At 36.5% G+C, this 14,038-nt stretch overlaps 1 protein-coding gene across 2 annotated transcripts in view; it reads left to right on the plus strand.

Annotated features, from left to right (window-relative positions):
* The window catches only part of WWC3 (WWC family member 3), a 96,328-nt gene that overhangs the window by 39,969 nt on the left and 42,321 nt on the right, over positions 1-14,038 (plus strand). For both annotated transcript variants that reach the window (XM_021527756.2, XM_077781588.1), the window contains exons 3-6: positions 1,390-1,593; positions 3,650-3,726; positions 5,825-5,904; positions 11,999-12,128. In XM_021527756.2, coding sequence (XP_021383431.2) covers positions 1,390-1,593; positions 3,650-3,726; positions 5,825-5,904; positions 11,999-12,128 — 491 coding nt within the window. The remainder of the gene's footprint in view (positions 1-1,389; positions 1,594-3,649; positions 3,727-5,824; positions 5,905-11,998; positions 12,129-14,038) is intronic.

A 14,038-nucleotide genomic window follows, 5' to 3' on the forward strand; every position in this document is an offset into this window, starting at 1 on the left:
TGTAGAGGAGGATTTATGGCAACTCAACAAGCCAAAACACATCCTGTCCTTGGCACAGGAGATACTTTCAGGACACTGGAGTCAGAAGGGAATTGAAGGGGTCCCTGGAAAATGGGGAAAAATTGCAGAACTGTAGGCACTATCTTTATACTGTTTCAGTGTGAGGAGTTGCAGCAAAAGAAAGGTACAGCTGTTAAAAGAAAATGTTATTTAGGAACTTAATCTGCAAATCTGTTGGAGGCACTGCTCTTTGATGAGCTTTCTGTTTTTGTTTATATACTTTTCAGATGGCTTTCAGATGGTCAGCTGCTAGCATGACCTTGACACCATTAAAGTTCTTAATCTGTTGTGCGCAATCGTCTACGGTTTTGTATTTCATCACTGGTACCAATATACTGAATTATGTACCCAGGATTAATGCAAAACATAACTGGCTTTCATCTCTTGTAAGAAACTAGGTTTGGAAAAATTGCTAGGTGCTTAGCTTCTGACTGTGCTGTAGGTTTTGCCACTACTTTGAACACTGACCTTGTGTCTGCAGCAGCTTCTTACTGGTAGAGCTTCAATCATCAGAAATTAACATTACATTTAGACAAAAGGCTTTATATGGACATCATAATGTAAAACATATCATTTGACTCACAAGAACCCTCAAAATGAACTAATAATTTTTTAGGATTTTAATGTGTGTCATCCTCAAATGCCTTTGCAACTGCAAAGAGATTGTTTTGCAAGTAATAACCTTGAAAATCAATAGATATGGGAAAGATTTGTTTTTTGTGGAAACCTGTTTTTGGTTTGTGTTTAAATAAAAACTGGTCTAAACTCTGGCAAGGAAAAACATCAGACTGCTGTTTCTTAAGACAAAAAAAATAAGTGATTTAAAAGCATTATGGATTTGAGACTAAGATGCTGACTTCTCTGTTGAATTACCTTATTCTTCTTAACTATGTAGGGGTAGCCTCTGTCCTTTTAAGATGTTATGCTTGTGAAGTTGTATGCAGTATCATAAGATAGTTCCAGCTATTCATAGACTTATGGGTTAAGCATTGAGATACCTTTCATTTTTCCTTGTGGTTCTGGGTTTTTAGGTAGTTCTTGGAATTTTCAAGTTGGCTATGAAGGAAGGTTAGAGCCAAATTACTGTTTTCTTTGGGTTTGCGCTGGTTTGTAAAGAAAAGAATAACATTCAAATACCTTTTATATTTGAAAAGCCTTTCCTGTTCTTTCACTCTGCATCCTTCCTTCTTCTCATCCTGGCTGGAATGATTTTGGGCACTGTAGTGTCAGGTGTGCTGGTCGAGAATGGACATTAACAAAAATAACTTGGACTTGGTGGCACAAAGTGTCATATAATTTTATTTTAATGTTTTACTTTTTTCTCTTCAGAGCTCACACAAATTGAGGATCCAAGGGAACAATGGAGAAGGGAGCAAGAACGCATGCTAAAGGAATATTTAATAGTCGCCCAGGAGGCACTCAATGCCAAGAAAGAGATTTACCAAATAAAGCAGCAGCGTTTCGAACTAGCCCAGGAAGAATATCAACAATTGCACAAAATGTGTGAGGATGACAGCCGTTCCTATGCCAGCTGTGAGTTTACTATCTTTTTTTATCTTATAATCTATCTATTATCTTTTCTTGATATTACATACCTGCCGTCACCAGATGTGGTGTAAGAAATAGTGTGAAGTATTTCCATCACCGGATTCTTCCCTGAGTGAAGGTCCTGTCTGCAGCAGAGAGGTGCTATCCTTTGACTCTGCAATTCAATGTCTTCCAATTCCTGTTATGTCTGTTACAACAGAGATATAATAGGGATAAATGTTAACATTAAAAAATGATGTAACTTTAAACAGACATACATCCCAGCTGGTATTTCTACCCATCTTGGAGCCAGGTGTAGTGATGCTTCCTGCAAGGCAACAAAGGGCTGAATGTTGCTGGATCAGCTGCCTACCTGCACTCCTAAATGCAAAGATTATTTTCCACTTAATATGGGAGGGAGCCATCAGCTTAGGGGAAACCTTCTGTGTATCCACAGAATGTTCAGCAAATTTTCAAAGAGTTAGGGACAAGCTGTTGACTTTTTCATATTTTTGAAGCTCTTAGAAAAACAAGTTATTTGAAACAGCAACAAAATATGATTGAAAATTATAAAATCGGGGGTTATTTGTAATGAAAGCAAATGCTAGTCAATTTATTTATGTTTCTCAATCTTCTGATAGTTTGGGGTTTTGTAGGTATATCTGGAGTTGATAATGAGAATCTGTAAGAGCAAATACATAAAACTGCTTGTTTTGAGGTGGAAAAATATTTTAATTTTCTAGAGATGCGTTAATATATTTTATATTGATTTGATGTCATATGTATCGGTTTTGAGAAAATGGGATGGACTGATTACTCAGATGATTTTTAAAAATTTTTAAAAATATCCATTTGGGGATTAATCATGCTGTTAACTCAGGATTCCTAAAAGCTTCTTCTCCACTTGTTTTTCTTAATTTGAGTCCTCCACTCCATTGTGGGATGCTTGTTTTTCCTTTTATTGTACAGAAATATTAGACTTCTAATGTGAGTGCAATTACATTACCTAAGTTGGATGCTTATATAGTGAATATCTTTGCCTCTACCTCCACTTGTTTCAAATTGTTGCATTTAAAGAACTAAGACTTCACAAAGTATTTTTCTCCACTTTGCTTATGGGTGCTTCCATTGACTCAGTGTCGTGTGCATGAGTGGGAGGTGAGCTCAGCAATTGTGGGTTGGCAGGGAGGTGCCCATGCAGCAGTTTTGTGACTCAGTTATCAGCACTGTTTAAAAAAAATACATAGAAAATCCTGGATTCAGAGAATTAGTCCAGGTATGACTACTCTTTTTGGCAAGTTCCTGCATGCTTGACATGACCTTGGCATTGCAGTATTATTTCAAGAGTCAAAAGGTCCAATACAGCCCCAGACACGGATATGGGTTGCAGTGCAGCAGCCTTCAGCTCTGCAAAAGGATGGAAGGTCTGACAGCACAACCCCATCCATTCACATACCAGGCATTTTTCAGTGGGCCAGTGCTGCCTTGAATGGCTCACTGCATAAATCATGGTTGCTCTAGCCCCATCTATCCTCTAGGACCTTTACTTCATCTGTGTGGGCTTTGGCTTATAATGCCACAGCTTGAAATCATTGCCTAACTGTAGATAGCCTGTGTTAAGAGCTCACGTGCCAGGATGGTTTGTATTTCAGTTCCCCACACTGTTGCTTTAGAAGGCAGCTTCTCTCCCTAGCTGTGCCTTCTGTTCTGATAATTTTTAAACTTTAGTTCCTATCATAGTGTTAATTCTGTGTACTTGAAAAGTAACTAGTAATTACTAATATTACACAAATTGCTTGCTTCAGTAGATGCCATCATCTTATCATAGAGGCTATTTGCTTTTAGGAAATAGCGGTGCTGCTGTATGCAATTTTTGGTGTTGTTTGGGACAAAAAAATGTTTCAGGTGGGTCAAATAGAAATCTTCAGTTGTACTTCAGCACAGAGGATAATGACTTGTAAGAAAAAGAATTAATGAAATGGTTTATCAAATAGTGACACATCTTAACAATTGTATTAAAGAAGGGGGGAAAAAAGTAAAATACTGTTTTCCATCTGTTTAGCATTCTCTGGATTTTCAGCTAATACCAAGTATGACCCATATCAGATTAAAGCAGAAATAGCCAGCCGTCGTGACAGAGTAAGTAATCTTTTTTCATTTTGTAAAAATATGAATTAAGAGTGGGGAAGGGAGGGAGGGTCTGTTTTTCTTTTACTAGCATTTACACTGAACATTGCATGCATTAAATGAAAAGAAATGTGGTATTGAAAAGTGTTTTTTTATTCCAACCCGTAGCTCTATATTAACTGCATTTCACTTGAGAAGTAATGCTTTTTCCATGTTACAAATGCAAACATTTTTGTTACAAATGTCAGAGGCAAGCTCAGCCAGACTTTCAGAAATTGCTTTCTCTCTACAAACTGCCACAAGTAGAAAATGCTCTGCAGCCAGATTCTTTCAGTTCAAACCCACTGTCTTCGTACTATTTAACCATTTTCAGTGAGGTTCTGTTGGACTGCAGGTTTAGCCACTTATTTGGAAATCTCTTCACAATTCAGTAGACCTATTGGCCAAATATAATTTTTCAGCTGATTGGCTGGAGCTCTTTTATGAGGAGAGGGAAGTTGAAGTATTCTGACAATGATAGGCAGTTCTGTAACAAAAATGTTCCTTATTTATGTATTTTTAAAAAAACTAAAGTCATGGTTTTGATAAGTAAGTACTTTAAAAAAATACTTATCCATGCAGGATAGTGTTCCACTGTTGTTGTAGTGACCACTTTTCACATGAGTTCCTCTGAAAATAAATCCCTTTCACCACCCTTGAAAGGCATTTATTCTATCTGTGTATATTTATTACATGCTGACTAGTGTTTGCTTGTTTTACATACTCTAAATGTCAGCATATTCTAAACAAGAAAACAAGCCTTATTTATTTAAGTAATATTTGAAGAAACGAGGTTTTTCACTTACGACTATTTTCCTCTCTTCCTCTTAAACAAAATGACCTACTACATACATACAATATTATGTTCAAGTGACTGTGTAGTCATTGAGTTGTTTCAGGAAATAGAATGAAATAGGCACTATAAACTTTTTGTGTGCAGGATATTAGTGATTCATTTTCTCATGTTTCTTTTGGTGAGTGTTAAAGGAGCTAGTGAGGTATAATGCTTAGGGGCTTGTGCTATGAATTTTGACGAAAGGGAGAGCTGTGTAGAATGGTGGGACTCTGACAGTCCTGGTTTGTAGCCTGGTACTGATGCAAAGCCCCTTGCTCTTGGAATAGAGCTGAAGAAAAATTAATTTTTTTACCATCTTTTTTTAAATCTATTTTGTAATGATTTTGTCATTTACTGAGGTACATATGAAAATCAAAAGCGCTCTGGGTAAATTCTAGAAAATATCCTGAGTTTGGTAGCTTCAGAGAAGAGAGCTTTTTTCTTCCATCCCTGCCCGTCTTTGGGCTCGTTCAGTGTTAGCCTCACTACCACAAACTGAAACACCTCTATTCCCCTCATTTGTCTGCTGTCTCTTGCATTCTCCTCTCCCTGTTGCCTTCAGTTATCTGTCAGCTTTGGAGGGCAAGAAGCTCTTTCTTTGCAGATCATGCTTGACTCTTCCATGGTCTGCACAACCTACTCAGATTTCCATAAAAGCACAAGAATAGGTTTCTGGAAACATCTTTGCTGTGTCACTTTTGATTTAGGCTCATAGTTGGTTCAAGATATTTGTCAAGGGGGTTGAGAGGGCAGGATAATATGAAAATAACTGTGGAAAGCCAGGCTGCCATTTCTGGGAGACCAGTTCTGCTGCCAGTAATTTTGATTTCCTGGATTGAAAAATTAGCAGCATTGAATGTTTTGTCTTTTTTAAAGTTGACTGAAAAATTGAAGACAGTTGAAAGGTGTCTTTGCTACAAAGGGAGAAGAAAATTTATATGGGTTGAAACTTGTTAGCTGTTAGCATAAACTGTTGGAGAAAGGAGCCTTATAGAATAAATTAGGAAATTGATACTTTGAAAAATTAATATTTTGACTACTTTTTGATTGGGCCTTATGATATTTAAGAAAGTCTTCTGTTATTTTAATGCACAATTTTAAAGCAAAAAAAGAGAAGAGAAATTATCACCTCAAGTTCTTTAAAGTAGCTTAAGATTTTTTATTTAAAAAACAATTATTTTTATTGTGGAAGTTACTGTTACTTATTTTTACTTTTAATTATTTTGTATTATTCAGCTTTCTAGGCTGAAACGAGAATTGGCACAGATGAAGCAGGAGTTGCAATATAAAGAAAAAGGAGTGGAAACTCTGCAAGAGTAAGTAAAGAGTTTGTGTGAGGATCTTTTTTTGTGGTTTGAGTTTATTTTTTAATTGCCTTTGAATGAATTTCATAGAACACTGTTGTCAAACATAAAACGTTAAAGGCTTTGCTTCAGACTTTCTGCTGTGATCGTGATACAGGGTGAGAACAATGTGGAAGGATAGAAGAAGAGTTAAACAGAATTAGTTGGAGTTGTGATTTCATAGGTTCACATGCAAGAATAGCTTTGTAGGCCATGTTCTTTAACTTTTCTTCAAGATACTGCCAAACTGGAATTTTAAAAATATTTCCCAAATACTTCTTGAAGATACTTACTGCCTAAAGCACAACCCAAAGCACCATGCTGTTGAGTAGTTTCCCCATGGCAGTACCAAGGCTTTCTGGTTGGGCACAGAACTTTTCCTAGAGGGAATTCTGTACATGACAACAGTGCTTCTCCCTGTTACCTGATGGTCAGGCCATCTCATTCTGCACTGTATGACTGACTTTTGCTTGTACTGTAAAACTAGTGGTCTGTGAGACCTTGGATTGTGTTGCATGTGTGCAAAATGTCTGCATGTAATGTGACTCCTTGTCTCCTCCCGGTAAGGAAAGGAAGCTCAGGGCAATTTGCCACTGCTCCCAGGGCAATTAGGCAGCCCTGCTCTGTTCCCTGCATGCCCAGTGGTGTCTAAGGTTGTGAAATGTTGTGGTGACCCTCTCCCTGCCACTCTTCCTGCAGGCCATCTGATGGGAAGGGAACTGCGTGACTTCCATCTGTGTGTTGTTAGTCACCTACACACATAGCGCATACACGGGATGCCCAGTGGGATAGGGAAAGAGGTTGCCAGGTCATGAAAAGGATGGCAGGTAAACACAGGTTGTTGTGGCTTCCAGATTCCTTCAGCAAGGGCAGTGGCTAGACCAAGAGCTGGAACAGCACTTGGATCTGCCTTGGATATGTGGCTGTGCGTTTAGAAACCTTGGCCTTTTTTCCAGCATGCATGTGAACAAACTGCCTAGTGCAGGAGCTTCCTGAAAGTGTTGTAACCGTTGCATGTCTAATGCATTTTGCAACATAAGTGCAGCAGCTGCAGAAATATTTTGAAGCTTTGGATTTATTGTGTTGGTGCTGCAAAGCATGGGCTTTTACTTCAGGAATTCTGATGAAATTCCAAGGACCCTGGAGCAGTTAGGGTACTTATTTTCCAATTTTGATTGGCACTATGATAGCAAAACAAATTAAAGGAAGATTCTCAGATTTAACTTTTCAAAAAGAAGGGGTAACCCATGCACTTAATATTTTTTGTGTGTTTGGTTTGGTTTTTTAGTAACAAAATTTTCTGATTTTTTTAAAACAAGGTTCTTTTGCTTTATAATGCCTCTAGAAAATTTTATAGAAGAAAACTCATTCAACCAAAATACCCAAATTCTTAATAGGCAGATACAATGTAATCATTTACAGGCATAAATGTATTTTTATTGAAGCATCTAGAGGTAGTTGGGGGAATTGGTAATGTATGATATTAACTGAAAATTAGTAAAATAAAACACTCAAAGTATTTGCAGTTTCAATATACTAAGTAATATTTTAAATATAGTCAACATATCAGTATGGTGGTGTAGATATGTAAACTGTAACAGAAAAAAAACAAATTTTGACTTATGATTCTTAATCATATTTTCTTAAAGTAAGAATTGCTATTCCATTTCTGCTTTTTTAATTTGTTTACTTCTCTTGGTTATTGGGTTATTTTAAGGGTATAGGTTCAATTATTTTATAAAAGGACTAACCACTTGACTAGGATGATGAAAGTATTTGAAGACCATTTGAAACTCAAGATTGTTTTAATTAGTATAATTCATTTAAGATAGTCCAATAGAGCTGTGCTACTTTTTGAAAACTAAAGTCTGCAAATGATTAAGAATACAAATGTTAGTCTTGGATTATAGCCCAAGTCAAGTTGCCCATGTTCCAGGATGGGGTTATATGAGAGACATTCAAGAGAGGAATTATTTTAAAGCATATCTGATTAGTCAGTGGTCATTCCAGTCATGTAGTTTAGAAGTTCAGGCATGACAACTCAGTGCTTCAGTGTGCTCATTGCTGCTGTTGCTACGGTTGCCCTCTGTCCTGTTGAGGCACTGGGTGGCACTTGTTGTGCTTGCTGGAGCTGGGGAGAGAACCTTTTGCTTGTGTGTCACCTGGAACTGTGCTCTGCTCTCTGCAGTGACTTCTTCACTTGTGAGAGAGACTTGTGGTTTTGTTTTTATTTTGTGCTTTTAAGTGGTTTTTTTATTTGCACTTCTGGTGAGATACATGTGGGTTTTTGAGGAGTATTTTTGCTTCTAGGAGAAAGTGAGCCAAATTGGAGAGTACTTAAACTAACAGCTGAAGAGAGGAGCTTCTGTCACCTCCTTGTGTAGTCAGTAGACAAATTAGCCTGGAAACCTAACTGTGCTCTAGCCTGTCCCTGTGCAATCTCTTCCCTACCTCCTGTATTTGTTGGGAGGGAAGGGTCACTCAAGTCAAGTACCAAGGCTGAAGTAGTTTAGTTTTTCTATATCCTCAAAGTAAGTATATTGTCTAAAAAGAATTTCATTGCTCCTTCTTTAAAACAAAAATGCTGTGGTTTTTTTGCTCCTGTTCCCCCTTACCACGCTTCCCCTTCCCCTTTAAAGTTTATTGCGTTTCAGACATTTCCCACTTCTGTTACGTTTTCTGAAGTTTTGGTCTGCGTCATTCTTCTTCCTTCTTTTGCTAAGTCAAATCCTCGACTAACTGCCAAACTACAAATGGCATACATCCTGTTCAGGTTTTTTAAAGGCATGTACATCATTTTATTTCAAGTGTAAGCCAAGAACAACATTAGGAGCCTTCAAACTTGGAGCTTTATGTCTGGCTGAATGTTTGCTTTGAAAGTGTTACCAAAATGGCATCATGTGCAGATATTGGAACTTGATGCCAGTTGACTCTCTGTGCAGCCTTGCTTGGTATAGCTCTCAGAGAAGACACAGTTTTTATGGAGAGGGTGGTTGGGTGTCTCAGTATTTCCATAATTTTATGTTGCTGTCTGATTCAAATGCCTTTGTTAAATGCAAATCTCTTCCATTTACATTTTCCATGTACAGTGTCTGCCTTGGACTGTGTTTTGTTTTCTGTTCTTTTTAATTTTAGTAAAATGGCTTAACCATCTTTGAAGAGAATGAAAAGAAAACAAAACCACAAATTTACTATAGAAGTGGGGTTTTATGAGTGGAGACATGATTGAAGGGGATTTTGATACCTCTACAACTTCAATACTGTCAGAATTCCAATATTCATAGAAGTGGCAGCTTTTTATCAGGACAATACTTTCTACAGTTTCATCTAAATTTGGTAATGTTGTGTGTGATAAACCTTTGGACATGGGTTTGTGTTTGCCCAGTAGAGACTTTGTAGAGCTCACTGTTCAAAGCCTGCCAAGACCCCCACCCTGCAGGATGGTGCACCTTGGCCTCCGCCACCTTTGCCCCAAGGTGCATCTGATCGTGCACAGTCCAAACATACAGGGTTAAATATGAGCCTTTTCTGGAACAAATTCCTTCCTCTGACCTGGCAGCAGGGACTGAGAAGGAGGAGCAGTTCCTTCTCCCCTGTGTTTTCAGTGACCCTACTGCTCCCCGGCAGGAATTTTGGAGGAAGAAGGCGTTTAGCAACAAAGGAAATGAAAACTTGGCTGGTTGGCCAGGGGAGCGGAGTGAATGCTGTGAGAGGTTGGGAGTGACAAGGAATTAGAACTGGCTAAACAATTTGTAACTACAGACTCATTTAGAGGTTAGGAGATCTGACAAAAACTTTAAAATTAGATTTTTTGCTCAAGTACAGTCCTGTGCTTTGGTGGACGAAAATGGAGGAACATGGAATCTGCCCTGTAGGACTGAAACAATGACAAGCACATTAATAGTCCATGTGTCCTAGAATCATCTTTGTATCCTTACAGTCTTGCATGTTAGTTGAATATTCTTGCTGTCAATACAAAGGTCTGATCTATATTTTGAGCGTGCTATTTTCCATTAATAAAATGGAAGACTCCTGTTAACTCTATGGCTTTCAGAAATAGATCTTTATGAAAATAAAGGAAAAGAAATAATAGACAATAAATAATAGGTAATTTTGTAAGCTACTTTAGTCAGTTTGGGTTGCCAGTAATGCTGATTTAAGCCTAAATATTTTTGGCAATAGGAACTTCTCCGATTCGTTCCTTAAACAAATATCAGTTCATAAGCTGGGCTCCAAAGTGGCGTCCAGGAGCATGAATATATGGATAACTGGACAGAAATCTGGTTGAAATTAAATAATTTCCTTTTCCTGAAATGCCACCTTAGTCCTGGCAAGCAGTATAATGAGCAGTTGTGTAGAAGGCATTTTCATGTCTAATATTTGAATATAGTTCTTAACATTACAGTTAGATAAAAATGTGTTATTTTTTTAACATGACTTCTAGTGATTTAGATTAGTTGTTTTATCCAGGTTTTATCTGCTCAGGATTTTAACTAAAAATTAGTGAAGATTCAAGGAAAAATTTTGAAAACAAAAACAAACAAACAAACCCCCATTTAATATACATGACATTTAAGTCCTTTCTTGTTCTTGAACCAGTATTCATAGAAGATTATATGTTTTCTTATGTAACTTGGGAACATTTGTGTTCAAAAAATCTTGAGATTTTGACTTATTTTGTGTTGTCTCCAAAAGCACTGTCATAAAAAACCCAAACTAATTAAAACTGTAGAATTCAACCTGTTTTTTCCCTAAATATTGTGAGCTACACAATGAAATCACATGATTTTTATTTACCCCTTTTGATTTTTCATTTTAAAGTTCTAATTTTAAAACAAGTAAGGGGAATTGCACTGTTTGTATTTTAAATGGCAGAACATGCTGAGAGTCTCTTGTTGACTCTCTTAGTTTAATGTAATAGCTATCTTGAAACTTGTTAGTTAGTCTCAATATTTTAAATAGAGTTTGAGTATTATTCTTCTGTATGTATAGCATATCCTCTCCTACTGCATCTTTTTGTAGATTGATGTCCTTTGTCATGAATGATGTGTGTTTTTATCTTTAATTCTGTTAACATGACATACCTTTTCCTGAAGCTATTTGTTCTTAGCATTGGCCTAAAGACCTTTATAGTTACCACATTTTCTCTATATATATTATTTTCATGCTAGATTAACAAGAAAATTTAGTTTTCCATATTTTAACAGGAACTTTACGTGATTTTCAATAGTTGCTGTAAATAACCTGACAAAACTCCATAGCCATTTGTTGTAAATCCAAGACCAAGTAATCTTGTCTTATTCTTTATCTATAAAGCAAAGCAAATTATCAAGATGATACACTGGACTAGTCTTCTGCATCCTGATATGTTGTCCTTTACTATTGTAAAATGTTGGGAAAAAGGTTGAAAACTCAGCCAGTGGATGTTCCCTTTGAGTGATTTTAATATGTCAAGATGGAAACATCAGAATTACTTCAGTCTGATGTTGTAACTTGTTCTCTTGCTTCTTTCTTAAAGGTGTAAAATCTTCTGGGATGTTCCCATACCATGTTTTTCAGTGCAGAATTATAATGTCTTATAGATATCTTATGGAAAAGATAGTCTAAGAGGCCTATAATGACACAATAGCATTTGCCATAAAAATTTCTTCTGAGAAAGAAACTTCTAAAGCAGGATCAAATAGAAGCCCTGAAAGAGATACTGCAATATGTGATGCTACATGAAAAATATGACAGCTAGACTGCCCATGATTACCTTCTGAGTTAGAACCATCTAGGTTAGTTTTAGGTTCATTTTGTTTTTGGTGCATGAAATCACCCACAAACATTACTCATAAGTAAGCTTTCCATTAGGATATTAAACCCAGGAAATTTGTTGCTTCTGCAGAATCTGGGTAGATAACTGCTTTGCTTTGTCTTTAGAGTGGTCTTGGCACTGAGTGCTGTGTTAATTCCAAGTAGAGTATAATTTTATTCCTGGAAATGAAGTGGTACATGAATAAACAAGAGGTCTGTGTGTTTTCTGATTATGTGAAAATTCCTAATTTTGTCTTAATATTTTCAACAGGATTGATCGTAAGATGTCAAATGCTCATACAAATTACAGACTGGATGAAGCACAAGCTATAATGAGTGAACTTCGAACCATAAAGAAAGCTATATGCACAGGTGAAAAAGAAAGGCAGGACCTTATGCAGGTAAAAAATATGCTACAGAACTACTAAAAAGTAGTAACCTACCTGTTTTCTTGCTTGGGATTGCATTGGGTTTACCAAATTTAAATAAGAAAGTAGGATGGCCTAAACTGATTCTTCTGTTTGATAGTTACCAGTAGGTAAGTAGTTATTGTCTATACTGCAAGCAGAAGGCTTCATATGCATTTCATACTTTTGTCTTAAGTTCCATTTAGCTCAGTGTTTCATTGAATATAGCTTTCTATTGTTGCTATGTTGATGGCTGCTATGTAGTAATTGCATAGTATTTAGAAAAAGCCTTTGTGATAGTTGTTTATCACTTTATTTTATGTCTCTTTGTATTACCTATAATGAAGTAGTCTTGAGAGTTCATGTGCTAAAATATTTATCCTTGTGTCAACCATGTTTTCCCTTTATATGTATTTCCCCAAACTGGATCTCTGTCACTGTCACACTTTGCCCCAAACCCTCAAGTCTGAGAGTATATCAAGGCTCTTGTTAGTTTCAAAATGTTCTCACAAAACCCTCAAATAATATGAATAAATACAATGTATGCATAAATATGAAATTAATGAATTAGAGCATGAGGATTGAGGGGAGATACAGACCTGAGTTGTGGTTTAACTTTTGAATGGATTCTATGCCCTGCCTCAAGCTCTCAGTTGTGTGTGTGTTATTAATGTGATAGGAGCTTGATCAAAGAACAATGACTGCACCACAGGGACTTCACCACAGACTTGCCCAAATATGCTGCACATACAAAGAGGTGAGAAGGACAGTTCTCTTCACCCAGTCTTCAAACATTTGTTTGGAAGAAGGCATCTTCATGGATTCTTTTTTTTTCATGGATGCATCTTCATGGATTCTTCTTCTTCATGGATGCAGTAACACACATTTTAGGAAACTAACTGGTAGTATAAGGACTTACGTGTGAGATCTTGGAGCAGTTTAACTACTGGCCTTGTTTTTACTTCTCTAGTAGATTTTTTTTACATCTTTTCCTTACATTTTCAGTCCTCAGTGGCAGTATCCAGCTGTAAACATTGATATGCTTTGAAAATCATATTTGGTAAACCAACTTTAAATGTGCTTGCAGTTTCTTTAAATAGTGTTGAGGGAGTTAGAACTCTAGGATCAAGGATTAGGCAGTGCTGGCAGGACCAGAATGTAGAGGTTGCACAAGACAGAAGCAAAAATTAAGTGTTTCATCCTTCTTCATGGCTCTATGTGATATACAGGAAATATGAGTCTAGGAAGTATCTTTTTTTAATTAATGACAATCTTTTTTGATGGAATCCAATAATACAATATCAGAGTATATGCAGTTCAGGAGAATGTAGAAGGCAGTTGTTCCACACAAGTGTAGCATGCAAAACATTTCTTCATGTTTTGTTACAATGGCTATACAGAAGTAAATGCCATTGTTTAAGAGGTCTGTAGTTGTAAAAGTTGTGTATTTTTGCCACCTTACTGTGCTCTGCAAAAATATCCAGCTCTCTTTTTAAAATTTGACCAAAAAACCCCTACTTTTGGTGTCACCAAAGTAATATGGGCTATGCCCTTTAATAACTATTTTAATATTATTGTCATGGATTTAGTTAGCTTTGTCAAATAAATACAAGTCTATTTTAAATGTGTTCCAAATAAGTTCAGAATTCAATTTTTATTTTCCTATTAATATTGCAGTTGTCCTTGAAAACACTGCATTTTAAAGTAATTGTTGTTCAGAAAAACTTTCTTAGGAAATCTTTTTTATTTTGAAATTTGTTAATAGATGATTTAGAAGTATAGTGTAAAAAATATGGGGTTTTATTTCAGTGAAACAGACCATTTCATACTACTTTTAAATTTAAATCTGGCCAGTGTAAGCAACAGAACTAAACATAGTAGAAGTGACTCAGTTTTGTGTAGGT

The sequence above is a fragment of the Lonchura striata genome, chromosome 2 (genome assembly GCF_046129695.1).
Source record: "Lonchura striata isolate bLonStr1 chromosome 2, bLonStr1.mat, whole genome shotgun sequence".
NCBI lineage: Eukaryota > Metazoa > Chordata > Aves > Passeriformes > Estrildidae > Lonchura > Lonchura striata.